At 56.6% G+C, this 27,349-nt stretch overlaps 2 protein-coding genes across 2 annotated transcripts; one reads left to right on the top strand and one right to left on the bottom strand.

Moving 5' to 3' along the window:
* Positions 1-6,104: 6,104 nt before the first annotated feature.
* CFAP73 (cilia and flagella associated protein 73) lies at positions 6,105-15,986 on the top strand. Its single transcript, XM_070400123.1, has 7 exons — positions 6,105-6,211; positions 8,164-8,269; positions 9,016-9,120; positions 9,850-10,050; positions 10,527-10,761; positions 11,038-11,198; positions 12,990-15,986. Exons 1-7 carry the CDS (start codon positions 6,156-6,158, stop codon positions 13,065-13,067), a joined length of 942 nt encoding a protein of 313 aa, XP_070256224.1. The 5' UTR covers positions 6,105-6,155; the 3' UTR covers positions 13,068-15,986.
* Positions 12,236-27,084, bottom strand: DDX54 (DEAD-box helicase 54). Its single transcript, XM_070400121.1, has 20 exons — positions 26,895-27,084; positions 24,484-24,613; positions 24,068-24,138; positions 23,389-23,577; positions 23,185-23,234; positions 22,056-22,097; positions 21,843-21,938; positions 21,182-21,303; positions 21,037-21,098; positions 20,831-20,962; positions 19,783-19,993; positions 19,272-19,406; positions 18,344-18,574; positions 18,187-18,260; positions 17,376-17,585; positions 16,771-16,913; positions 16,309-16,422; positions 15,692-15,796; positions 15,443-15,555; positions 12,236-14,527 (listed from the first exon to the last, which is right to left on the bottom strand). The coding sequence occupies exons 1-20, from the start codon at positions 27,066-27,068 to the stop codon at positions 14,295-14,297; spliced, it is 2,637 nt and encodes an 878-aa protein (XP_070256222.1). The 5' UTR covers positions 27,069-27,084; the 3' UTR covers positions 12,236-14,294.
* Between the last annotated feature and the right edge of the window lie 265 nt (positions 27,085-27,349).

The following is a 27,349-nucleotide window of genomic DNA, read 5'->3' as shown; positions in this document are numbered from 1 at the left end:
ATGTATTTAAAAAAAAAACAAAGCATAGCTGTGGCTGCCTCTGGTTTCCGAAGGCGCCTCGGCTCTTGCTTTGTAGCTGGGCTCCCAGCCCATGGGAAGCCCTGGGTGGCGGCCGGGAAGGCAGCGATGATCACCCCCCCACCCCCCAACCCCTGCCCATTGGCAGCCCCGCTCTGTGACCTTGGTCTCTCATCCCCTTGTTTTCCTGGTGATTTACACGCTTGTCTTATCTCCTAAATGTCAGGGACAATGTCTGATTCATGCCGCACCTCCCACACCGCCTGGCGCATCAGGAAGATTCAACACACACTCTGCCGGGCTAAATGGGACTCAGTTCCCCGCGAGGGCTGGAGTCGGAAAGTGACAGGAGTCGTGTTGTTTTTTACTTCCTTCCTTTCTCCCCACGGCGCCACCGCCCCTCTCCATCTTCACCCCCAAACCAGAAGGCAGCCTCCTCCTCTGACTGCGCAGACCTGTTCCTCTCGAGGCCTCAGTTTCCCTTCCTGGGAAGCGGCACCGTCTCTTCTGAGGCCAAGAGGGGTGCAAGGCAGACAAGCCCTGGCCCAGGTCGGGGTGAGACGTGTGTTCTCTGTCCGGGGAACACAAAGCCCCATTTGTGATCGCTGGGCACGAAGCTGGGCAGGGAGCCATGTGGGACGGAGGCAGCGGTGGGAGGAGTGGGCAGGATTTCCAAAACCCCCTCCCCCGGGCTGGCTGCCAGGAAGCAGGCGGCAAAGCCCCTCCTGCCTTGGCCTGAAACAAGGTGTCTATCAGTCCACGCCCTGCTTCCTCCTTCCTCAGCCCTAGTCCCCAAGTTCCCCGCCCCCCTCTGCACACACACACACCCCGGCCTCGGAATGGAGAAGCAGGAAGGGGGAAGCCAGCGAAGCCTGAGACTTGGGGGCGGGGGTGGGGAGAGTGGATATTTCCAGAGCGTGTGGGTTTGTGGCCAAGGGCAAGGCCAGCAGAGGAGTTGTGTCCTCCTGTCATTCAGCGGCCCCACCCAAGCCATTCCCCAGGACATGAGGACAGAGACAGGTGGGAGGCTGGGACCTGGGCCTCACCGGTGTGGCAGGGGAGCACCAACAGGATGTGGGAGTGGCACCCCATTTAACAGAGAGGCCTGCTGAGGCCCGGGGTGGAGTGGCTGGCCCCAGGGACCTCCTCTCCTTTCCTCTATGCTGTGAACAGTTCCTGAGCGGGGATGGGGGAGGGATCTCTATATGAACAAACGCCAGGGTCCATCGATTCTCAGCTTCATATCCCTGGAGGAGTCAGCTAACTCCCTCATCTGTCGCTTGTAGCACAGGTGTGGCCACTCCTTGGCCCTACCCAGGCCTGACCTACCCCCTCGTCCTTGAATTCTGCACACCAACCCACAGGCCTTTGTTCTCTTCTAGGAGGGCCCCATCCTCCTGCCTCAGGACCTTTGCACATGCTGTTTTCTCTACTTGGAATACTGCCCCGCTCCTCTTCTCACCCCTCCTCCTCCTTCAGGTCTGGGTTGACATGTCACTTCCTCAGGAGGCCTCCCTGCCCCCTCCTTGTACTCTAGGCCTCCCCTCACCCTATCAGAGTGTGATGACATGTTTACAAGACTATTTTTATTTTTATTTTTTTAAAATATATTTTATTGATTTTTTTTTACAGAGAGAAAGGGAGAGAGACAGAAAGTCAGAAACATCGATGAGAGAGAAACATCGATCAGCTGCCTCCTGCACATCCGGGATGTGCCCGCAACCCAGGTACATGCCCCTGACCGGAATCGAACCCGGGACCTTCCAGTCCGCAGGCCAACACTCTATCCACTGAGCCAAACCGGTTTCGGCTACAAGACTATTTTTAAAATATTTTTATTGATTTCAGAGAGGAAGGAAGAGAGAGAGAGATAGAAACATCAATGATGAGAATCATCGATCGGCTGCCTCCTGCATGCCCCCCACTGGGGATGTGCCCACAACCTCGGCATGTGCCCTTGACCAGAATCGAACCTGGGACCCTTCAGTCCGCAGGCTGATCCTCTATCCACCGAGCCAAACCGGCTAGGGCTAGAAGACTATTTGATTCACTTGGCCTCCCCATTAGCCTGCAAGCCCCATGAAGGCAGGTCTTGTCTGATCCGCTGCTGCATCCTCACATAGTATCTGGTACATAGTAGGTGCTCAATAAACATTTGCAAACGTACACCCCTAAAACAATAGACATTAAGAAAGGAAGGATGCGTGCTGGCTTCGAGATGATGGCATCTTGGGGGCAGGGGGTGGGGGGAGTGGGAACGGGCCTGAGGAAGGAAAGACCCGAGAAGGGCTCACCTGTATCTGCAGTGTTGTGGTTAGGAAGGTGCCGCTACACCCAGACGGCCTGAGTTCAAATCCCATCTTGGATTTGATACCGAAAGCACGAGCCACAAAGGAAACGGTGGCAGATTGCACCTCATCAGAGATCGTGGGAGAGGATGAAAAGAGGCTCCAGCCTGGGGGGCAGCTCAGGTCCGACAGAGGCTCGCCTGGAGCACGGAGACATACGCAGGGAGACGTCTCGGCCCTCAACAGCGGGAAAGAGAACAATCAGAACACAGGCGACGGTCATGGACAGATGTTTTGCTGAGGAGGATTGCGGGTGGCAAATAAGCACCTGAGAAGGTGTTCATCACCATTGGCCATTAGAGAAAGGAGATACCACAACACGCCTATCAGAACGTCTAAAAAAGGGGGCGGGGTAACAGTGAGGATGCAGAGCTAGATCGCTCCCACATTGCTGGTTGGAACATAAATGGCACCGCCTCTCTAGAAAGGAATATGGCGGTTTCTTTAAAAACAAAACTAAAACTAAACAGGCATTTCCCGCAGACCCAGCAGTTATGCTCTTGGGCGTCTGCTATGCCAGAGAAATGATCACTTAGGTTCATACAACATTCAGGACCTGAATCTTCAGAGTGGCTTTATTCCTAATGGCTCCAACTGCAAACCACCCGAATGTCCTTCACCCTGAATGTTAAACAAACATCGCCCGTTCCTGCGATGGAATGCGGCCTAGTGCTCAAAAAGAACAAACATGGATACGGGTAGCAATGAGCATGGCTCTCCAGGGGATGCAGCTGAGCGAAAAAGGCCACTCTCACCCTGGCTGGTTTGGCTTAACGGATAGACTGTCCGCCTGCAGACGAAAGGTCCCAGGTTCGATTCCGGTCTCATGCCCGGGTTGTGGGTTCAATTCCCAGTAGGGGGCATGCAGGAGGCAGCCAATCCATGATTCTCTCTCATCATTGATGTTTCTGTCTCTCCCTCTCTGAAATCAATAAAAGTAAATATTTTTAAAAGCCACTCTCAAAAGGTTACATGCGATGCGATTCCAATTATATAACCTCCCTGGTGTGACCAAACCACACAGAGAACAGATGAGTGGGTGCCAGGGGTTAGGGAGGCGGGCAGGAGGGACCTTTGAGATGAATGGTTTGTGTCTGGACTGTGGCGATCGCCAGCGTCCACATGAGATAAAACTGCATAGAACTGAATACGCAGTCGTCCAAATGAAATCTGAGTAAGGTCAGTGGATTCTCAATGCCAACTTCCTGGTTGTGAGAGTGTATAGTTGTGCAAGAAGTCACCACGGCGGGGGGGGGGGAGAGGGGCACTGGGTGAAGGGGTATGGCAACTCTTTATATTATTTTTTTAAACTGCAGATGAATCTACAATGATCTCAGAATCAATAGATAGCTACACATCTATCAGAATGACTTTTTAAGAAAAACTGGCAGCCCAGCCAGGATGGCTCAGTGGTTAAGTGTCGACCTATGAACCAGGAGGTCACAGTTTGATTCTTGGTCAGGGCACATGCCCGAGTTGCGGGCTTGATCCCCAGTGTGGGGCATGCAGGAGGCAGCCAGTTGATGATTCTCTCTCATCACTGATGTTTCTATCCCTGTCCCTCTCTGAAATCAATTAAAAAATATATATTTTTAAAACTGGCAATACCAACACCTGGCGAAGCTATGGAGCAATCAGAACTCTCATGCATTGCTCGTGTGAATATCAAAACGGGAAGGCACACTGCAAACCAGTTTACAGAGTTTTATACAGTTGAATGAACACTTATCACATGACCCAACGAAAGCTTATGTTCACACACACAAAAAATGCATGGAAATACTATCTTTATACCATAATTGCCGAGAACTAGAACTAACCCAACTGGAAGGTGAATGGACAAACCATACCGTGAAATACTACTCAGCAGTGAAAAGGGATGTACCTTGCTGATACACACACCAACATGAATGGATCAAGAATGAATATTGCTAAATGAAAGAAACCAAACTCAAAAGGCTACAAGGTATAGGTCAGTGGTTCTCAACCTTCTGGCCCTTTAAATACAGTTCCTCATGTTGTGACCCAACCATAAAATTATTTTCGTTGCTACTTCATAACTGTCATGTTGCTACTGTTATGAATCGTAATGTAAATATCTGATATGCAGGATGGTTTTAGGCGACCCCTGTGAAAGGGTCGTTCGACTGTCAAAGGGGTCACGACCCACAGGTTGAGAACCGCTGGTATAGGTTCTATTCATGACTTACTGAAAAAGGCAAAATTATCGGGCTAGAGAACAGGTCAGTGGCGGCCAAGGGCTGGGGTGGGGACAAGGGTTGAGTACAAAGGGACATGAGAACTTTTGGGGCAAACGTTTTGTATCTTGACTGTGGTGGTGGTCACATGCCTTTATGTATTTGCCAACATTCACAGAACCGTACGTGGAAAAAGTGAATTTTACTTTATTCAATTATATCTCAATATTTTTTTAAATCAGGAAAAATCTAGATCATGTACCTTGTCACTTCACATCAATGTATAGTCTACAATGGATAGTCTACAATTTACTGCAAACTGCTCAAAGATAACATTATTTTAGTTCCATTTTTAAAAATATGCTCCAATAAAATGCTTAGCAGTTGTTTTAAGCAATACAGGCATTATAAGTATTTATAGTTTTTTAAATAGTGTTACCTGCAATAAGAAAATACATTTCTTTCTTTTTTAAACTAAGAGTCACTCCCACAATTTTAAAGTGGGAAGGATGCGTGAGTTTGTGTGGGTTTTTTAAAAAATATATATTTTTACTTATTTCAGAGAGGAAGAGAGAGGGAGAGAGATAGAAACATCAATGATGAGAGAGAATCATTGATCGGGTGCCTCCTGCACGCCCCCTACTGAGGGGATCGAGCCCACAACCCAGGCATGTGCCCTTGACCGGAATCTAACCCGAGATCCTTCAGTCCGCAGGCCCACGCTCTATCCACTGAGCCAGGCTGGCCAGGGCAGACCCATGGGTGTTCGTAATTTTACTGAGTAATTGCCCCTAATACCACCTCTGCAGTGCTGGTCACGGATTAAATCCGACACTGAATTACTTTTTGAGAGTTCCGATGGCTCCATAGCCAGGAGTGGGTGCTGCCAGTTTTTCACAAGTCATTCTCCTAGATGTGTGGCTGCCTGAATTACTTAGCACTGTGTCTGACCCACAGTAATTGCCTAAACCACCTCAGCTGCTCCCCTACCCCCAGCCTCCAAATCCCCATCGCGGGTCTCTTCCCAGCTGGTCTCCAGCTGGTCCTCCTTAGCTCCCTAACCAGACCCGGGCTCCCTCCGTAAGGCGTGGCCAGGGGAGCCCCATCCCCAGCAAAGGAAGTGGACCCTCGAAGGGCTGGAACATGGTAGGCCCTTGGCACCTTGCAGGGGAGTAAGTGACCCCACCCAAGACCTGGCAACAGTGGGTGCCCAATAATAGCAGACATCTGAGCATAGAGCCACGTTAGCAAGGCCCCATCCCACCCAGCCAGGAAGAGGCCTGACCAGACATGGGTCACCAAGAGGGTAAATTCTTGGCCAAGGGTCCCCTCTCCTCTGGGACCCCAATTTAGACGGGGAGTTAAAGCCCCCGAAGGGGCAGAGCCTGCTGCCCTCCCGGCAGCCCCGCCCTCTCCCTCCGGCGGTGAATTTCCCGGGCCTCAGCCAGGCAATGGAATGTTGCGTTGATGGTTGCCTGGGCAACCAGGGCCTGCTTGGTGGCTGCCTTCTGGGAGTTCTGAACTCGCTGTTGCACCACCTTCCATCAGAAACCCTCCAGGTGGAAAGAAAGCCCCAGCAATCGCCAGGAGAATGGCCGTGTCCTGGGAGAGAGATTTCCGACTGGCCTTGCAAGACAAGCTGCCGATGTGAGTGGCTCCGGGTGGCAGGGAGGGCCGGAAGGAGTGCAGAAGTGAGTGGGTGGCCCATTCCCTCCCAAGTCCTGGATCCTGGCTTCCACAGCCTGTTCACGGTGGGAGATCATCGCCCCCATTTCACAGATGAAAACAACTGAGGCTCAGAGAGAACTAGGGACTTCCCTGACGTCTCCGGGCTGGTTAGAGCTGAGCGGGGTCAGTAGCCCACATCTCTAACCTGCCCTTGATTCCCACCCCAGCTGACATCCAGCTGAGATTAAATGATTTGAACCCAGGTGGGAAGGAATTATTCTATGAACTTTTGCCTCCCCCCCACCCCTCCCGCCCCATGCCTGCAAACTGCATTTTTAAAGGGAGAGTGGAGGAAGCCTGTCCCAGGCCTGCGTTGTGTTCCGTGGAGTGACTGAGGGTCCCAACTGCAGTCTTAGAATCTGAAAATGGCAGCATCCCCCCTGAACCGGAGCTGGGAAAGGCTTGCCGAATGGAGTTAGTGTATCCCTCCTGCTCCCCACACAGCCGACCCTAAGGGGCTGCCTGCTGGACCCCTCCCCCAGAGCTCTAACAGGCATCTTCAGTTTCAACTTGGCCACAGCAAGGAGCTGATCTCCCCTGGCCGCCTCCCCCCACTCAGCCTTCTTCCATCAGCAACACCCTCCCAGCTCTTAGTCCCAGCTTCACCTCGAACTCCTTTCTTTCTATTTTTTAAAAATGTATTTGTATTGATTTCAATAAAAGGACTACAATGGGGGCTCATCTCCTTCTGGGCCCGCAGGGAGGGGAAGGGAGGGGGGAGAGAGAGAGAGGGAGAGAGAGAGAGAGAGAGAGAAACATCAATGATGAGAGAGAATCAGTGATCAGCTGCCTCCTGCATGCCCTCTACTGGGGATAGAGCCTGCAACTCAGGCATGTGCCCTTGACAGGAATCAAACCCAGGACCCTTTAGTCCACAGGCCAACGCTCCATACACTGAGCCAAACCGGCCAGGGCATGGACTCCTTTCTCACCTCCCTCATCACTCCATCAGCTCAGCTCTCAAACTGTATCCAGAACGGACCCCTCCTCCCCTCCCCACTACAACCGCCCGATCATCTGTCACCCCATCACCCCGTCACCAGTCTCCTGCAGCTCTCCTGCCCCTCCTATTGTCTCTGTCCCCCACAGCGGCCAGGGGGACCCCTCCTCTGCTCAGAAGCCTCCCCTGCTGCCCACCCCACTCACAGTCAAGGCCAAAGTCCTCCCTCGCCACCCTCTGGCCCCCACAACTTCTCTGATTGTAATTCCCATCTCTCTCCTCCCTCCCTCCCCTTCCGCTCACCAAGGTTCTGGCCCTCCTCAGAGAGACTTCTTGACCCCCTTCCGCATTGAAGGATTTGTCACCTTGGCACCTACCATGTCCTGGCATTGCTTCTTCTTCTTCTTCTTTTTTTAAAATATATTTTATTGATTTTTCTCAGAGAGGAAGAGAGCAGGATAGAGAGTTAGAAACATCGATGAGAGAGAAACATCGATCAGCTGCCTCTTGCACACCTCCTACTGGGGATGTGCCCGCAACCAAGGTACATGCCCTTGTCTACATTCGAACCTGGGACCTTTCAGTCCGCAGGCTGACCCTCTATCCACTGAGCCAAACCGGTCAGGGCTGCTTCTTCTTATTTGTTAGCTTTATCTCCTGTGTGTGTGCCCCTCCCCTCCTCCCCCCGGGATGCCAGCTCCCGCATTGCCGCTTTTTGTCTGTCTTGTCCCCAGCAGGGGCCCCAGTGCTGTGATGGTGCCTGGCATTTGCTAGGTGCTCAGTACAATTTGTTGAATGAATGAATGAATGAATGAATGGAGAATTCCACAGCCAGTAGGTGGCTAATGGGGGCATTTCAGGCACTAGGGGGGAGTTTGGGGGCCCTGACTCTTGCCTCCTTCACCCTCACCTCCTCCATGAGCCCCTCCAGGAAGATCCCGGAGCAGAATCCCGGCCACTCCCTGCCGATGCTGTGTCTCCTGCGGAAGAGGCAGGAGCTGGCGGATGTGGACCGGGGCCTGCGGGCCCAGAAGGAGGTGAGCCCCCACTGTAGTCCTGAGACTTGTGGGGACCCCAGACCAAAAAAAATGGTGGTGAGCAGGGGAATGGGAAATCCTGGAGCCAACTTATTAGCTTCCAGGCCTGAGACAAGTCACGTCACCACGCTGAGCCCTGGTTTCCTCACCTGTCAAGTGGGGATCCAAGGAGATCAGTTGTTGGTGCAAATCAGTGTGCTCTGAGCACCCATGTGCAGGGCACTCGTCGGGATCTAGGGGTCTCACCATGGTCCCTGTCCTCAGGGGCTCACAGTCTAGAGAAAGACCCAGACCATGTCCAGCTGGTGACTGCTAGGAGGGGGATGCACTGAGAAGGACTGTAAGAGCCCAGAGAAAGCCCCTATTTCCACATGAGGGTGATCAAGGAGGGCTTCCTGGAGGAAGTGGTGTCTTAGGGATTCCTGAAGGGCAAGTTGGCTTATCCATCAAAGGGGAACAGTGTGAGAAGGAAGAAACAAAGAGGAAACAGGTGGCCAAGTGGCCGGAAGACAGAGTGTCAGAGCGGGGAGGGTGAGATGAGGCCTGAGAAAGGGCAGGGACACGGACACGCAGGGGCTGCAGGAGGGCACCTGGGCTTCCTTGCGGCTGGCGGGAGCTGTGGGTGGATTTGAGGAGGGGCCCAGCGACACGGTCAGGGACCACAGATGAGAGGAGTTAAGTGTGAACTTAAAGGCGCTGGACGACTTGAACCCCCAAACACACTGACACCCGTGTTCACACGCCAGGTGTTCCAGAACAGGATGGCAGTCCTGATGCAGCGCCGGGAACAGTTGGAACAGAAGAAGCAGGAGCTAAAGGGGTCCTTTTTCCGCTTTGACAAGTTCTTGCAGGTGGGTGGGGCCTGCTGGGGGAGGCAGGTCACAGGGTCACAAAGTCACAATCCTTAGGGGCCAGACATGTCACAGAAATGTTTAAAAAACGGGTGTACTCTTATAGTTGGGGACTTCAATACCTGTTGGCTAAATCCCAAGTCATGGATGGTAAGAGTCATCATTTTAATGTCAATTCTCTAAAAATCATTCTATAAATTTAATATATCCCATGGCTAAGATCAATAGAATGTTTAATAAACTTTTATGTGCTAATTATTTTTTTTAAATGGGTGTACTAGCCTGGCTGGCATGGCTCAGTGATTGAATATAGACCTCTGAACCAGGAGGTCATGGTTTGATTTCTGGTCAGGGCACATGCCTGGTGTTGGTCTCAATCCCCAGTAGGGGGCGTGCAGGAGGCAGCCAATCAATGATTCTCTCTCATCATGGATGCTTCTATCTCTCCCTCTCCCTTCCTCTCTGAAATCAATACAAAATATATATTTTTTAAATTGGTGTACTAATACAAAGGGAGTGGTGGGAAAACTGATGCATACACGCTTTTAAAAAACCGTGGGGGAGGAGTGAGGGACCAAAATTAGATTCTGGCTGCGTTTGGCCCCCAGGCCATCTGTTTGCAATCCATGACTGCAGGTGCTAATTAATGCTGGGCCGCGGTGGAAGGGGCGCGCTCCGCAGGCGCCCAATCCTGAGCGTCCTGGCCTCCGGTTCATCCCTCCTCCCCAGGACGCCGAGGCCCGACGTAGCCGCGGGATGCGGAGGGCGGCCGAGGAGCGACACCGCGCGGGCCGCCAGGAGGCCGAGGCGCTGCGGCTCCGGGCCCAGCTCGCGGATCTGCAGCGGGAGCGCGCGCGGCTGCAGCGCCGGCTGGAGCGCCTGGGGCCCTGCGCGCGGCTGCTGGAGCAGGTGCTGGGGCGGCTGCCGGAGGTGAGTGCCCTGCAGGAAGTTAGTTTGGGGCTCGGAGCCACCGTGCGGCACGGAGTGGCCTCAGGGGCGGCTTTAAAAGGGCGCACTCCTGGAGCGCTGACTGTATGCCAGGAACCACCACTTACTGAACACTAACTGTATGCCAGGGGCACGTTTTGTTCTTGAATTCTCCCCAAGGCCCCGTGAAGTGGGTCCTGTTATTGTCAACCCCATTTTACAGATGGGGAAACCGAGATTCAGAAAGGACACCCGGGCAGGCGCGGGAGGGGGTAGACTCAAGCGCTCAGAACGAATATTGGTCGCAGGCAGTGAGCTTAGCTAGGCTGAACGGAGGGGTGGAGCAATCTCCCCTTGAGGGGCAGCGGCTGGTGATGCCCCCATTTCACAGGTGGGCTGCGGAGGCGCTGGAGAGCCGAGTGGCAGGGGGAGGGCAGGGGCTGCAGGCCCGGTGAGTCCCCCTCCGGGCCCCATTCCAGTTCCAGGAGGTCCCCGAGCTGGTGGCGCGCTTCGATGCCCTCGCGGACACGCTGGCCGCGCTGAGGCTCGCGGAGCGCCGGCGGCGGGCGGAGCTGGAGGAGGCGCGCGCGCGGCTGCAGCGGCTGCGGGACGCCTGGCAGGACGAGCTGCTCCGGCTGGGCCAGCAGCGCGCGCAGTTGCTGGAGCGCCTGGAGGCGGCGCGGGAGCGCACGCTGCACTGGGTACGGCCCAGCGGGCGCAGGGACCCCAGCCTCCCACCGCGGGGTAGGGCGCCAGGTTGATAAGAACAGATGGGGCGATGCTTACGGCAGCGGGGCAGCGGGACTAATGCGCAAGTTTGGCATCAGAAAGCGCTTTAGGGCACGCGACGCCTCTCATATCTGAGACCGCGCCTGCCCTCCTCCCCCCGAGAGCGCTCACGGGTACGTGGCTGGCGGGAAGACACCGCGCCTGAGGCCCAGCCTTCCTCCAGCCATCACACCTTAATCCGGGACGGGCGGGGCGTTCTCCAGGAATCCAAGTGGGTTCAGATCCAGAACACAGCCGCTGAGAAGACGCTGCTCCTGGGCCGCGTGAGGATGGCGGCGCTCAACCTGTTCCAGTTGGTGTGCCAGCATCAGAGGCAGCCGCCTGCCCTGGACCTCGAGGACACGGAGGGGCAGCTGGAGCAGGTGAGGGCCCTTGTTGACACCTCCAGCCCCCAAGCCTTCGCACACCCCCACGCCTGAAACCCCACCTCTGGGTTAAGCTTGGCCCTCTGATCAGAGGCACCAGATATGGGCTCAGTGCCACCTGGGCCCCCAGGTTGGGGTTAGTTGACAGTCACCTGCCACGTGGTCGGAAGGAAGTCCCGCCCCTTGGGTCTGTGTCCCGCGTATGCGGGAGGGCCAGGGTGTATACAGACCGACTCCATGCATTTATGCCAAGAGTCAAACAAGTGACATCGATAAAAGCCAGGAGATTGAGACTTGCTTTTTAAAAATATTTTTTTATTGCTTTCAGAGAGGAAGGGAAAGGGAGAGATAGAAACATCAATGATGAGAGAGAATCGTTAATCGGCTGTGGGCATCCTGACTGGGAATCAAACCGTGACATCCTGATTCAGAGGTTGATGCTCAACCGCTGAGCCACGCCAGCCGCGCGAGATTTGCTTTGCAGTCATCCGACAGGCCTTGCTTCCCTGGCGAGGGCGAGGTGGGGTGGAGCAGTGGTCTCTGCACCGCGGCCTCACAGGTGTCACTGTGGACCACGCACCATTTTTCTATGCTTTCAGGTTTGCAAGGTTTACAGCCAGAGGAGGGGGCTTCTGACTCTGGAGACACTTGTTTCTGGGGGTTCCCAGAGCATGACCCCCTTGAGGAGTGGGGGAAACAAAGAGGCACTCCTTCACCCACCCCACCCCTGCCCCGCCCCCCATGGCCAGGATTCCAACCAAACGGCAAGAACGCCCCCCCCCCAGCCCACCTTTGTGCCATGGCCTGCGTTGGGTGGGTTTTTGTGGGCCACTGCTCTCCCTGGTGTGGCTCAGGTACCGAGGTCCACCCCCAGGTGACGCTAGGAGGGACAGAGGCTCAATATGCAGTGACAGCAAACGCCGATCCCTTTTCAACCAACACTCTGATCCCAACACGGGGCAACTAGGCCTTCCACGCCCTGGTCTGGGGACTAGGACTCACCCCCGTCAGCAACAGCAACTGGCCAAACTGGGTAACAGTTTCGTTTGTTTTTTTTTTAAAAAAATTTATTGATTTCAGAGAGGGAGAGGGAGAGATAGAAACATCAATGGTGAGAATCACTGATCGGCTGCCTCCTGCACACCCCCTACTGAGGATCGAGCCTGGAACCCAGGCATGTGCCCTTGACTGGAATCGAACCTGGGACCCTTCAGTCCGCTGGCCGATGCTCTATCCACTGAGCCAAATCGGCTAGGGCCAGTTTCGTTTTCATTGTAGCTATTTTTCGTTCCCCCCACTTCAGAAAAGGGTGACTTAAACGTTCCCCATCTTTGCTGGAGTCTAGTTTCCATCTCAGACGTTGATTTCAGTGAAACATGTGAAGGGAGCGCCCAAGGGAAGGTCGGCCGGGTGACTGGTTCTTGGCAGTGGAGCCAGAGGTGCTCATTAAGTCCGTGTCAGTAAGTGAATTAGCTCAAAGCAGAGGAGGGCCACCCATGGAGAAAGTGAGTAAGCCAACAAATATGACTGATCCAATTAAAGGGGGAAAATAAATTGATGGAGGTGAAAGTAAGAATTTAATTATAATGCAGGTGGTACCCAACTGCGAAGGCATCTGCTAAGGAATCGTTTGGGAGGCCGACTGGGCCTTAAAAAAACCCGGAACCACCAACATTGCTGTCTTTTAGAGGGTCCTGAACCCGACCCCGACCCGACCCTGGTCTTGCAGCATTGGGGGTGGGCATGGGACACGGGCTGGGGTGTGACTGGCTTGTTGGGGACCCCCAGGTGAAGCTGTTCCTCCTGGACCTCTCTGCCGTGCTGGCCAGCCTCCCCCAGAGTGAGCTCGAGACCGCAGCCCCCTAGCCCGACCCTGGTGAGTAGTGGGCACCCCCCCGCCCCCGCCCCCGGGGCTTCTCCTCCCGGAAAGAAGGTGCGCATTTCCTGGGGTGGGGCGGAATGGTGGCGGCGCGACAACACGAGGGGCACACAGCCAGCACTCAGAACTCGTGGCCGACATGGGGGCACCCACCCCACCCCCACCACCTGGCCTGGGGCCGGGTTCTTCCTCCAGGGCAGCTGGGGGCATTAAAAAGCAGGTATTTGCCAGGTGCTTGTAATGGGGTCTGGTGCAAATGCTGGTAAATTCCAGGGGAGTGTTGGGTTAAGTCAAGAAAAATCAATAGGATCAGCAAGAGGGTCTCGGGAGCCGAAACCCACTCCCAGGCACCTGCTCACAAGGCCCCTCCCTGGCTTGATATGCAGCTGCGGGAGGCTCCCCTTGACCTGCCAGGACCCAGTACGGGCCCGGGAGCACAGGCCTCGGGCAGGACAGAGGCCTGGCCAGGTACTGCCTGCTTGGTATGTGGTGGGGCAGGGTGAACCCCTTCACAGCCAGAGGAGCAGTGTGCCCCTGCCCCAGACCCTGCATCCTGTTGTGTCGCCCCGCCCCCGCCCCCGCCCCCCAGCTCCATTCCCAGCTGCGAGGCTGGCCCAGCAGGAGGAAGGGGACCGACTGTCAGCTTTGGAGTTCTCCCACCTTAGATAGCTAACTCATCCTCTGAGCCTCATTTTCCTCTACAAACTGGGGACACCAACAGAACCCAACCTCAGGGGGGGTCCCCGGGGGATCCCACGGGACTTGCCCACACGCTCTCAACTCACCCAGCGCGCTAGCTGGGATTTCAGTGCCTGGGTCTGTCCCTTCCAACTCCTAGAGTGGACGGCACTCCTGGTCCACCAGAGGGGCTCAAGAAAGGTTTATTACCTTAAAAATACATCACTGGGCCTTGGGCACTCACGGCTCAGACCTGTGTGACCACCACCTCTGAACCCAGAGCACACAGAAGCAGCAGGAGCCGAGTCGCCAATTCAGGGCGCAAACTCCTATGCACCCTTCAAGACCTTGCACAAACGTCCCTGTCTCAGCAGAGGCAGCTGCTGACCTGTGGCCTACAGCACTCCTCATGGGCGGTGGCTCTGCAGGGAGCTCCCCAAACGCCCTGCACAGGGCCAGGCACATAGCGGCACACAGGAGCATGTGCTGGTGTTCACACTTGGAGCCGGAAGGAGCCGGGGGCTGGGCCATCTTCTTTACATCCTCTTCCTCATCTTGCCCTTCTTGGAGTGCGCGCCCCGGCCAAAGGCGCCCTGCTGCAGCTCCCGGGCGTGGCGCCGGTTGCGGGCAGAGAGCTGCTTGAGGCCCCCACGCTGCAGGAAGCGCATCTTCTGGGCTTGGCGCCTCTGCTTCAGGATCTGCTGCTTGGTCTTGAGCTCTGAGCGCACGCGGCCTGCGGGGGGGCCTGAGGTACGCGGCTGGGAGGCACCTGCCAAGACAAGGATCCAGGGAGCTCAGCCTTTGGGTTGATTCCCAATGCCTCCTCCTCCCAGAAGCCTCCGGACGGCTCCCCTGCCCCCACTCCCATTGTGCGTTCACCGCTGTGGCCCCCGCCTCTGGCACATAGTAGGTGCTTAACAAGGCTACAGTAGTCTACGGTATAGGTCTGGAACCTCAAGCCAGGACTTCCGGGGTTCAAATCCCAGCTGTGGCCTCTTAGACCTGGGCAAGTCACTTCTCTGTGCCTCTGTTTCCCCCTCGGTGAATTATGAATAATAGCACCTTCCTCCTCATGGGTCCTAATGAGCCAATGATTTAATGTGTACAATGCTCAGAACAAGGCCTAGCCCATAGGAAGGGCCTCCTGGGTGTAACTGTTATGATTATTAACACTTCACCAAAGCTTGACTGAGTGCCTCTTCTGTGCCAGGCACCGGGGACCCAGCAGTGACTGAGAGCCCAGGACATAGTGCCACGCTCCGTCCCCAGGGGAGGTGGCAGGCAGCTGGGTAGCCCAGGGCCAGGCACTGCCCCGTGACTCACTTCAGCGTCCCTGCCTGTAAGGTGGGCATTCTGTCTTTGCACCCAGGCCCTGCGTGGCGAGTGTCTAGCAGAGCCTGTCTCCACACGGCAAGCGGAGCCCTCTCTGACCGCAAGCTTGGGGGGACGGGACAGGCTCGTCCCCTCCCTTCAGAGCACAGCAAAGCCCCGAGGGGCAGCCTGAGGCCCTGGCACGCAGGGCAGCTGGCCCACGGTGGCATCATGTAGCACAGGCTCTGGCAGACAGAGCGGTACAAACCCCCTTACCTGTCATCAGCTGAGGGACTCGGGACGGATCGGAGGACCAAGTTCCCAGGTGACCAAACATACCACTTGCCCATGTGCGTGTGGCAGTGCATCCTACCTTGGCCTCGGCCCCGCTTCCAACCTCTTCGCTCTGGGCCTCGCCGGTCCGATGGCCCTTCCTCCTCCGAGTCGCGGTCGTCGATCTTCTGTTTCTGCTTCCACTTCTGGTAGCTGGGAAGCGTGTTAAGGAGGCGGCTGGCGGATGCTGAAGCCCAGGAAACCCCTGGGCTGGGAGAAGGCCCCGCCCCCCCAGCATAAACAGGCCCCGCCTATAGGAGGTGCCACTCAGCCCCGCCCCTCAGGATACAGGTCGCGCTTGTAGGAGCTGCTGATGTAGCGACCACTTTCTGTCTTGATCTTCTTCTTGTCCTCCTGTCCTGACTGTCCCACAAACCGCTTCTTCTTCCGGTCCCTGCAGGAGAGAGGGTTGGTGGGCTGTTGTGGACGGAGGGGGCCTGGGGCGGCCTCCCTCCCCTGACCCTCTCACTGGGACGTTGGAGGATTGCAGAAAAGCAGCATGGCCATGTCTGGCACGCAGTAGGTGCTCAATAAAGGCCTGTCCCCGGCTCCTCCTCACCTTTCCCTAGTAGCCTAGGTCTCAAAGGCAGTGTGTGTGGGGGTCACTGGAAACTGGGGGGCCTCGGTCAGGGACAGGGTTCCCAACCCCTACTCTGCCATTTCTAGGCGCTGAATGGGGGTGGGGTAGGGTTCATCATCCTTATTGTGTGATGACATGGGGACCGGAGGAGGGGGTCACAGATCGTAATTCGTGTTGTGCAGGATCAATGAGGGGGTGGGGGTGGCATATTTCCTACTCTCGGGATCAAAGGGGAGTCAGGACAGGCTGGGGGTCACATGCCAGTGGGTAGGGACAACGTGGCAGACAGGCGGGCACGGAAGGGCCGCACTGGTACGCTCACTCACCACTTGAGCTGCTGCCGGCCCCTGGTCAGGTTCTGGGCCTCGTCCCCCATCAGGTCCAGGACAGCGCCAGCCACCTGCTGCTCAAAGGCGCCCCCGTCCCCACCAACGCTCAGGCTGCAGAGGGCGGTGGGGAGACACAACAGGGTTGATGGGGGCCCATCAGGCCCCACCTGCCACACACACACACCACACACATGTACACACACGCACATATGTACACCACACATGCATGTACACACACATATACACACACGCACATATGTACACCACACACGTACACCACACACATATACACCACACACTCGTGCATACATACAAATATACACACCACACACGTGTACATAGGTACACCGCACATGCGTGCATACATATAAATAAATATACACACCACACACACACATATATACACCATGCATACACACACATATACACCACACACACACCCTCCGGCTGGCTGCTCACCCCCGTTCACTGTCGAAGTCCTTGGGCCGATAGGGGACATAGAAATCCTGGTCCCGCTGCCGGGCCTCCTCCTTCCGCCTCTTGGCTCCCCGCTCAGGTCCTGGCTGGTGCCGCTTCCGGCCCACGACCTCTGTGAAGACGTCCTGGCAGACCAAGGCCCAGTCACACCTGCAGCCCCTGGGAGCCCACCTGCCCCCCAACACCAGTCCGGCTTGGGGTTGCCATTTCCTCCTCTGCACGTGCAGCTCGCCCCACCTCAAGCACCAGCAGGGTCAGGACAGATGGGGGCTGCGGGGCTGAGGTGCCAACCAAGGAGGGACCCGTGTTCCATCCCAGCTTAATCTCCCGGCTGTGTGACCAGGCCAGGCCCTGGCCCTCTCTGGGCCTGGCCCTCTCTGTGTTAGGGACGAGTCCGGGGTTTTCAACTGTTATGTTTTGGCTACTGAACCCCCATCCAAATCAAATGTAAGAGGGGAGCATGAGCAGGCCCAGGACCCTGCCCACCAGGTGAACGGGACACCTCTGCAGTCCCCCAGCCCTGCCTCTGGCACTAAGGCCCAGCTTCTGACACAGCCCAGACCCCAGGTCCCGGGTGGGGTGTGTACCTCCACGCTCTCTCCCGCTGCCTCTTCCTCCTCCTTCCCAGGCTGCTCCGCCTGCCGCGCTGGGCAGCCCCGGGCTGTGCCAGCCAGGCCCTCCTGCCGCTCCTGCCGCCCCTGCTGGAAGCTGGCGATGGCCTTGCAGTCCTTCTGCCGCTTGGCCCGCATGACCTGGCTGCTCAGGTCCCGGCTGGAGGCGTTGATCTCAAAGATGGTCTGTGGAGATGACACCCTAGTCCTTCACCCACTGGCCTCTCCTCCCCCCAACTCCTCCCTCACCAGCCTGGTGGGCTCCCTATGGCATTCCTCCCCAAGTCCTTTCAACCCTTCTGGGAGGGCTCTCTCATTATCTGCCTTTCACAACCAGAAAGGGAGCCCAGAGAGGGCAAGTAACCAGCCCAAGGTCACACAGCTGGGACGAGCCACAGCTAGGATTTCAGCCCAGACCCAGCTGGCTCTGAAACCAGTGCTCTCAACCGTGACACTCAAATCCTTTTCCCTGAGGCTGGCTGGCTGGCAGGCTTGTCCCCTAGGTACCAAATGGGGTGCTCAGAGGGCGTCAACAGGAGATGAAAGGCAATGGGAAGCCAGCTCCTCAGGCCTCCTCCAGGCCTCGGGCAAGTCACTCCTGTGAGCCTCAGGCTGCCCATCAGTAAGTGGAAGGAAATGGTTGCCACATAGGAACCTGTCGTGGACCAGCAGGAATGGTCCCAGAACAAGGGGCATCTCTAGAGATGCCAACAGAGCTAGAGATACAGTTTCAGAAGCTTTGAGCTCAAATGGATTCCCTGCTGGGGTCCCCCTGGCCCTCACTCACCGCCCGCGAACGGTACTGCTTGATGCTGTCCACCAGCCTCAGCCGCTGCAGTTCCTCCTCCTGGAAGCGCGAGCCTGGCGGGGAGGGAGGCGTGAGGCCAGGGCCGGCTCTGCAGGGCCTGCCCACCACCCCTGCCCTGCCCTGCATGGGGACTCACTGAAGAGGGGGTGCAGGCCCAGCCCCGCGAGGTCCAGCTCCTTGGCCCGCTTGATGGACTCTGGCGAGGGTGCTGGCCGCGAGCGCACGTACTGCTGCTGGGCATTGTCGGCCACACGGCCCAGGCCCCGCAGCTCCAGCGACGCCTCCAGGGTGTTCCGCAGGCCGCAGTCCTCGTCGTCCACCACGCTCTGTGGCACCCGGCCCAGCACGCCGTCCACACCGACCGCACCTGCCACCGCACACGGAGCCCGGTCATAGGCCTGCCGGCCGGGGCCACCTGCCCATGGCCCGGCCTCCCACACTGGCCCCGAATCACAGAATTACCCCCGTGGTTGCCGACGTGCTACATGGTTAGGCCCATGACGGTTGCATCTGTACTAAATGCGTACAGAATTTTGTCTTTATTCCTTAAACCCGTGGTCGGCAAACTGCAGTTCTTTGGCCCCTTGAGTGTGGCTCTGCCTAAGCCTTAGGAGTACCCTAATTAAGTTAATAACAATGTACCTACCTATATAGTTTAAGTTTAAAAAATTTGGCTCTCAGAAGAAATTTCAATCGTACTGTTGATATTTGGCTCTGTTGACTAATGAGTTTGCCGACCACTGCCTTAAACCATACAGTGTAACACCTATTTACATAGCATTCACATTCTATTACTATACGTAACCTAGAAATGATTTAGTGTTAGGGAGGATGTGTGTAGGTTATATGCAAATGTCATTTAATATAAGGAACTTAAGCATCGTGGATTTTGGTATCTGATGGGGTCCTGGAACCAATCCACCGTGGATACCGAGGGTGACCGTACGGGGATCTTCTCCTGGGGTCAAATCCAGACCCACCCCCTACCAGAGGGGACAGCTCTGTCCCTTGCCCACGTGAAGAACTCCACGGAGGACCTCAGCCCCGCCCCGGCCTCCACTCACCTGAGGGCTCCTCGTGGGGGCGGGCGAGGGTGAGGGCGCGGCCCAGGAACAGGTGCAGGTCCAGCAGGTAGGGGACCTCATCTGGGGCCACCAAGGAGTAGGCCGTGCCACTTCGACCAGCCCGGGCCACACGACCTGGAGGAGGTGGTCAAGTTTTAGCAACGGAAAAGTCCCCACAGCCCAGCACAACTCCCACCTGCCCAACCCTGAGGGGCACAGGGCCCCAGGAGAGGAGCTCCCAGGGCAGCGTTACGGAGAGGACTTCGGGGAGGAGGGGGCTGAGGAGCACGACAGAAAAGACAGAGACGCCCAGGACAGAGTCCAGAGAGTCCAGAGAGTGGAGAATTGCCCCCTTGGAGCCGTGAGTCACCCATCAGAATCGTGCCCGCCCACCCCCACCAGGTCCTCACCTATAGGTCAGACCCCTGGGCCGGTTTACCCACCTGGAGGGCGGGCGTCGCGCCCTGCGCCCTCAGCTCCCCCCGGGGCTCAGCGCCCGCCGGCTCCTTACCCACGCGGTGCAGGAAGAGCTTGCCCTTGGCTGGGAAGCTGAAGTTGATGACGTTGTCCAGCAGTGGGATGTCCAGGCCCCGGGCCGCCAGGTCCGTCACAATGAGGGTGGAGCACTTGCCGTGGGTGAACTTGGCCAGGTTGATCTTGCGGGCCGTCTGGTCCAGGGCGCTGTAGATGTGGGCGCAGCTCACCCGCTGGGTCGTCAGCAGCTGCTCGGAGCCAGGACGGGAGGGGAGAGGGGAGAGGGGTGAGGAGCTGGTAGGAGAGAGGAGTCTGGGCCACCGAGGGATGCCATGACCTGGTGTAAGCCTCATCCTGGCTCTCCCACTAATGAGCTGCATGACCTCGGGCAAGTGACCTAACCTCTTTGTGCCCTCATTTTCCTCGTCTATAGAACGGGGAGAATTGTTCCTGCTCTGTAGCTTTGTTATAAGGATTCAATGAGTTAACACAGTGCTGAGAACTCGGCCTAGAACACAGGAAGAACCGTGAGAGTGTTAACTGCTCTTTGAGAATTACTATTTCAGTCTCATTCATCAGAGACCCCAGCAGCTGCACGCAAGGAGGAAGCTCCGTTAAATGTTTGACAAGTTAATGAACCCAGTGAAGTGTGTCCTCAGAAAACAGACCCCAGGTGTGGCTGACCAAGGGAGGGGCCCCAGCAGCCTTTGGGGCACAGGGACACCATGCTGTCATATGGAAAAACTCATCCAGTTGCTCACGTAGAATTGGGCACTGTACAAGGCATGCAGGCTACGCCTCATTTTTAAAAAATGAAACATATGGGAAAATTTATACAAAAGTGATAGCACGGCTGGGAGAATACTTCAACATAATCTGCGTGGAGGGGGTAGCAACAGATGAGTCAGGACTGGCCATGAGTGGATAACTGAGTACCTGGGAGTTCATTAAAGTAATAAGCCCTGGCCAGGCCCGTGTCCTGCTCTGGTGCTGCCCTCTGGTGTCTGCACATGGAACTGCAGCCCCGAGCTAATGAAGGTGCAGGTGCCAGGACCTGTCTTCCTCAGCCAGCCAGGCCCTCTCACCTCACTGAGGTATTCCGCGTGGTGCTTTGTGGCCACAAACACCACCGTCTGGTCCTGGGGCCGCACCACATTGCGCAGCAGGTGGAGGAGCACGGCGGCCTTGGTGTCCTCCCGCACGAGGAAGAAGGAGGTCTGCAGGGAGAGGGGCCGTGAGGGTGTGGCTCTCAGGGCCCAGAGGCCGGGCGAGGGGCACAGGCAGACCTCACCTTGAGCTGCTCGTTGAGTTTGGCGTCCACATCCAGCCGAATGAGCACGGGCTCCGTGAGGCCTGTGGTGGGCGCAGAGGGGAGCGGGGGGTTGAGTCACTGAAGGACAAGGCCCGGGCCCAGGCCCCCACCCGAGCTCACTCACCGGCCCGGGCGAACTCCACCAGCATTTTGGGCAGCGTGGCAGAGAACAGGAGCGTCTGGTGGCCCCCCGGGAGGCGGCTGATGATTTCCTGCAGCTGCTCTGCAAACCCCATTTCAAAGAGCCTGGGAGGGCGGAGGGCAGGACGGGTCAGGAGAGGGGCTTCCTCCAGTGAGTTCCCAACTTCAGCCACCCTCGCCCCCACCACACTTCTCCCATGTGGTCGGTGTTTGCCTCGATTTTTCTCTATCTGACAACTTCATTCTAAGCAATAATGACCTTGAAATCTTGGGTCTGATCTGTTTCCTACAAATTTGCATTGAAATAAATGACAGCAGCCCTCGCTCTGGGTCAGGCACCTTTCTGAGTACTTTACAAATATCGGCTCCTGAGTCCTCACGGCATTCTGCGAGGCACATGCTATTTTATCCCCACTCTGCAGGCGAGGCCCCCCAGGCCCCCAAGACCCTCAGTGATTTGTCCAAGTTCATGGGGCTGGGATTTGATCCCGCCTGTGTTCTCAACTTTGTGCTACTTTTTCTAACGGTGATCCCGGTACACAGGTCTCTCCTGGCAGAGCCCTTCCTCCCAGCAACCGCACCTTCCTCCCATTTCCCAGCCTCGGCCAATCTGGACACTGCGAGGGGTGTACCTGCAGCCTTACCTGTCAGCCTCGTCAAATACCACGTACTCCACGCTCTGCAGCTTCAGGTTCATCTCCACAGCCACATGCATCAGGCGGCCAGGGGTGGCAATGATTCTGGAAGGGGTGTGCAGGCCAGGTCACCCAGGGCCACCAGCAGAGCCCTCCTCTCACTCCCCAGACGTTGGCCATCTGGGAAGGGACCCCAGAGCATTACCCCCAATGCAGACTCACATGTCAGGGTTTTCATGCAGGGCTGAAAACTGGTCTTCCATTCTAGGGAGAAGGGCAGGAGTCAGCTCGATAGAACAGGTCTCTGTCTAGTCCCTGTCCCTTCCCACACCAAATACCCGGTGAGCCCCACTCCCTGACCCCAGACTTGCAACTGGGGAAAGGCTATTGCTGACATCCTAGGCAAAGGCACTGCCCTGAAGAGATGCAGGTTCAAACATACAAAAGGACTCATACAACAAAGAGTTCCCGAAAGTGTGGGCTCAGCCTCAGAACCCACCTCACTCTCTAGCAACTACAGCCTCCTAGCAACTACCCCTGGAACTGCCAGCTGCACCTCGAATCCAGTTTCTGGGATCTCTCCGTCCGTATTCTTAAACCTTTTGAGCACACACATCCCTAACTTAGTCGTCCCTTGGGACACCTGTAGGAGCCAGAATTCCGGGCCAGGCCTAGCCTGGGAGGCATTGCTCACAGTAACTAACTAGAGATAATACATTATAATGTAAGCAAAGAGCACTGGACAGCAAAACACGCAGAACTGAGTGACTGGTGACAGTGACACTGAGAACAAGGAGGGGGCTGCCCTGTGAGGGAGCCTGTGGAAGGGGGAGGGGCACAGCAGGGCACCCGAGTTCTCATCTGAGCAGTACTACCAAACCACTGCACGGCTCTGGGCCCACCACCGCCTCAGCGTGCTCACCTGTAAACAGGTGTGATGCCTGCCACTTCAGAAGGATGGTACCAGCACATCAGGAAAAATACATTTTGCAAATCTGAGCAATTACAAACATGCTTTGATTCGTGCACATTCTGCTTTAAACAACCCACACATGCGCACGTTAAAACATACATCTGAGCTACCGGGTGGGTGACCCGGATGCCACCAGCTGTCTTTCAGGAGCATCAGAACCTTCGCAATGTGCTCGTGTGGGAAATTCCTTCTTGTATGTTACTGCATGTTTCCCTTATTCTTCACAAACATCAGTCTTATTTTTTAGAATGTGCCGAGAACTTGCTATTGTTAATAAGCCACACAGGCACCTACATTCTGATACCCTGGAGGCATGGGGTGCGCTTGCACAGGGATGGGGGTGTGGGTGACTGTGGCCAAGGGCAAGAGGGTTCTTACTTGTCCCCACCCAGGATCAGGGCAGTCTTGAGGCCGGTGAACTTGCCCAGCTGTGGGGAGAGACAGAAAGATTGAGAGAGGGTAAGGGGGAGGTGACTCAGCCCCCTCAGGCCTCCCCACTGATCCCAGCTCAGTCTGCCTCTCCCTGCCCTCCCCACCGTCCCCCTCCCCCGTCCCCCTCCCCGCTCCCCAACCCTGACACACCTCCTTGGTGAACTTCATGGTCTGCAGGGCCAGCTCCCGGGTGGGCGAGAGAATGAGGGCACGGGCTCCCGTCTGAGCGCTGCGGGCCTTGAGCCGCTCGAACATGGGGATAAGGAAGCAGGCTGTCTTGCCACTGCCCGTCCGGGCCATGGCCACCATGTCTTTGCCATCCAGGATCACGGGGATGGTCTGGAGACGAATGGGGAGGGGAGGGGAGGGAAGGGGAGAAGCGGGGTCAGCTCCTACACCGGAGCTTCGAGTTCCCAGTGGAACTAGGGGACTTCAGTGAGGGGGAAGGGGCCTGTCGCCCAGCCCTGATCCCATTTTTGCCAACGCTCGTTTGCACACCTGCAGGGACGAGCAGCTCACCACCCCCAACTCTTTCCATGGTTTGAACATCCTTCTTCAGATTAAGCCAGACTCTACCCTCCCTGACCACTGTTCCTCACTGTGCAGCCTCAGCAGGGAACAGCCTTAAATGGCAAAGAGACACAGGGTCGCGTCTCCTCTCTGCTGGGCCCAACTTCCCCGACCCGTGAAACAGGCAAGCTGTGGGGCTTCAGAATAAGAGGGACAGTAGATGTGACAGTTGGGACAAGGGGTGTCTATCAAGAGGCTGAGAGAAGGCCAAGTCCCTCATCCCCTCCTTCCAACCTCACCAGCCCTGCCTGCCGCGTACCTTCCTCTGGATGGGCGTTGGCACCTTATAGCCTTTCTTCATGATGCCTTTGAACACCGGGTAGCTCAAGCCTGGGAAAGACATGGGAACAACCGGGGTGGAGGGAGCCCCCACGCACATGACTATCCCATCTTTTCCCCTCTGCTCTGAAATGTTATTGTCAGGCACTAAATCCCCAAATGTCTTTGCCTGTTCCTGCACCGGCATCGCCCTGAGTCCTGCTCTAACTGTTCTCTCATTGTGTCAGGCCCGCTGCCCCCATGAGGCCCTGACTGGCTCTGAGACAGTGTCTGCTGCCTCAGTTTGTCCAATACCTACCAGTGCTGGGCCCAGAGCAGAGCTCAGAGGGTGTGGTGACCCCCTGCTGCTATCCCCCCACCCCCACCCCAATTTCCCCAGATGCCTGGAGCACCCACCCATGGACTGGAAGCCTCCCGACTTCTTCTTCTTCTTGTTCTGGGCTCGCACCATCTCCCGCGTGTCCGGCTCCACGTCCGAGGTGCATTCCGAGGTGGGAAAGGTGGGCAGGGGTCGGCCAGGTCCCAGCTGGAGGGAGGAGCAGAGAGGCAGCGTCACTCCAGGTACCATCAGACCACTGGGCAGGGAGGGGCTGTCCTGCAGCTGGTCTGCACCCCATTCTAGTCAATGACTCCCCTGCCAGGTCACGAGACGTCCCTGTTAAGGGCTCCCCTTTGATGGGGCCAGGACAGGGTGGAGGGGCAGAGAGCGGGCTCTGCAGACACACAGCCTGGTTTCAGTCCCAACTCTGTCACTTGCCAGCTGGGAGACCCCACACAAGGGACTTAATCTTCCCGGAGTCTGTGTTCCCACATCTGGGAAACAGGTGACGAGAGCATATGCCTCACAGGGTGTTGTGAAGACTAAACAGGTAAGCGCGAAGCTCAGAACAGTGCCCAGCACAGAGGTGGCGATATCATCATCATCATCATCATCATCGTCCGGGCCTGTCATTCCAAGCCCTGGAAATTAACTCTAGAGAGCCCATCGCAACTAGACCTTTCCAAGCTGTCCTGCTCTCCTCTCCTTAATCCCCTTTCTGACCCATCACCCTTACCTAACTCTGGTCTCTCTTGTGCCTGCCTCCTCTCTGCCCATCCAAGACCCCTTAGTCCCAGCACAGCTAACAAAGATGCCTCCTCCGGGGAGCCCTCTCAGACTACAGGGCTGTCCCCTCCCTCTCAGAAATAACAGGTATGGCCCGCTAATTCACCGTAATGATTAGAGCTCACAGAGCTCTTACTCGAAGCCAGGTGCTGCTGCATTCACATAGGTTAACACCTTAATCCTACGACAACCTCAGGAAGTGGGTACTATTACTTTGTCATCTTACACAGAAGGAAACTGAGGCACAGAGGGGTGACGTGACCCGCCCAAGATCACACAGACAGCAAGTGGGGGGATCGGAGTGTGTTCTTCCCACTGTGGCCCTCTGTGGTCCCTGCAACATCTAGGCAGGGCTGCAGCCTGTCTAGTATAGCCTGTGAGCTAAGAATGGTCACATACATTTTAAAAGACTGTCAAAAAATCAAACAAAAAAGACGGTGACCTTATAGGGCCCCACAAAGCCTAAAATATTTACCACGTGGTCCCTGGAGGAAAAGTTTGCCAGTCCCTGTTCTAGGCACATAACAACCAAGTCCTGGAACACGCCAGGGCCCAGCATTCTACTGCACGACAGAGCATATAAACATGTCATTCAATCCTTCCCAGGTCTGTGATGCACATGTCATCATCAGCCTTCTGCACAGGTGGAAACCTCTGTCTTCTGCAGATGTGGCTCAGAGAGGTTAAGCAACTTCTTCACTATCCCACAGCCTGTACAGGGCTGAGCCAGGGCAGAGCCCTAGTCTGAACCACATACATGGGCTCCTCTTTGGCATGTAGTACTCTGACCTCCTGTTCATTACCTTTAGCAGTTTCTCCACATTTACAGAGCACCTACTGTGTGCCAGGCTTTAGCCAGGCTGGGGAAACTGGGATAAAGTCTGGTGCCTGCCTTGGAGAAGTATAGGTCTCTCTTCACATAAACACTCGCTCATCTACTTACCCAAAGCTATTCTGTGCCAGGCACCGGCTGGGCACGGTGCTGTGGGAAATAACAGGCTACTGCCCTCCCTTCCCGTTTGCATACAGCTGGCATTCAGTAGTAGAAACAGCACAGGCTCTGAAACCAGACAGTCCCGGGTTTGAATCCCGGCTCCCCCGCTCACAAACTGTGAGGTTTTGGTGAAGTTCTTTTACCAATCTCGGCTTCCGTTTCCTCCTCTGGCAAATGGGATGACAATACATAGCTCACGGGGTGGTGTGATGATTAAATGATAAGGCTGGTAAAGCTCTTAGCACGGAACCTGGCACATAGTAGGCGGTCAACAAACCCAGATTTAATTTATTACTATTAATTCCCCAGAGGTTTGGGGGCATCACTGTCCCAATCTACGGACCTCGGCCTTCCCTTAATTCAACCTCTCAAAAGAACCCCCTAAACTCTCCAAGTCAGAGCTTCAGTACCTGCACTTTTCATTGGACGAATGGGAACTAGGGCCCGCCCCCTGAGTAGGAAGTAGCCAATGAGAAGCGGGCATCCAAAGAGCTGACCAGGAAGGCCCGCAGGCCCCAGCCTTCGGAACGCGGTGGCTCCGGCCGCCAGGACCCGGGTCAGACCGGCGATCCTGCTCCCGATCCCCTGCCAGCTGGCCTCTCCCCACCCTGGGAAGTGCCCACTCCTCAGCCGGGGGAACTGCGGCCACGGGGCGCCCACGGAGCCGGGGGTCGGACTCCAACATGTGTCCCAGCCCCGCGCTCCCACCTTCTGCGCGCGGGTGTCATCTTCCGCCTGGACCTCAAACTCGCCGTCCTCCGAGTCGCTGCTGCGGGCGTGGGAGGCCGCGTTCCGGCGCTTCCGAAGCCCCTTCTTTTTCCTCCGCTGGGCCATGGCAGGTCGGGACCGCGGTCGGGCCGCCGAGGGCGTCTCTGCAGCCATGCGGACCCGGCACTAAAGAACGGGAAGGGGCGGAGCCAGCGGGTCGTACCACGCGTGGCGGGGGCGGGGGGGCGTGGTGGGGGCGGGGGCACCGCGTCTACCCGGCCCGGGCTGCGCCCCCTCCCCTGCCGCAGCCCCGGAGGCTGAGCGCGCCCACAGGACTCCCCTGCCCCGAGCGAGAGGCCCCTCTCCGAGGCCCTGGGGAGCTCGGGGCGGCCAGGCCAGGGCGCCCCCCCCCCCAGCGCGAATGGTTCAGGCCGCGCCTGCGGGACGCTGGCTGG

Source organism: Myotis yumanensis, unplaced genomic scaffold (genome assembly GCF_028538775.1).
Source record: "Myotis yumanensis isolate MYYU_CA2020_CCGP unplaced genomic scaffold, mMyoYum1.0.hap1 SCAF_19, whole genome shotgun sequence".
NCBI lineage: Eukaryota > Metazoa > Chordata > Mammalia > Chiroptera > Vespertilionidae > Myotis > Myotis yumanensis.
This window is presented reverse-complemented; position numbering and strand designations above follow the sequence as displayed.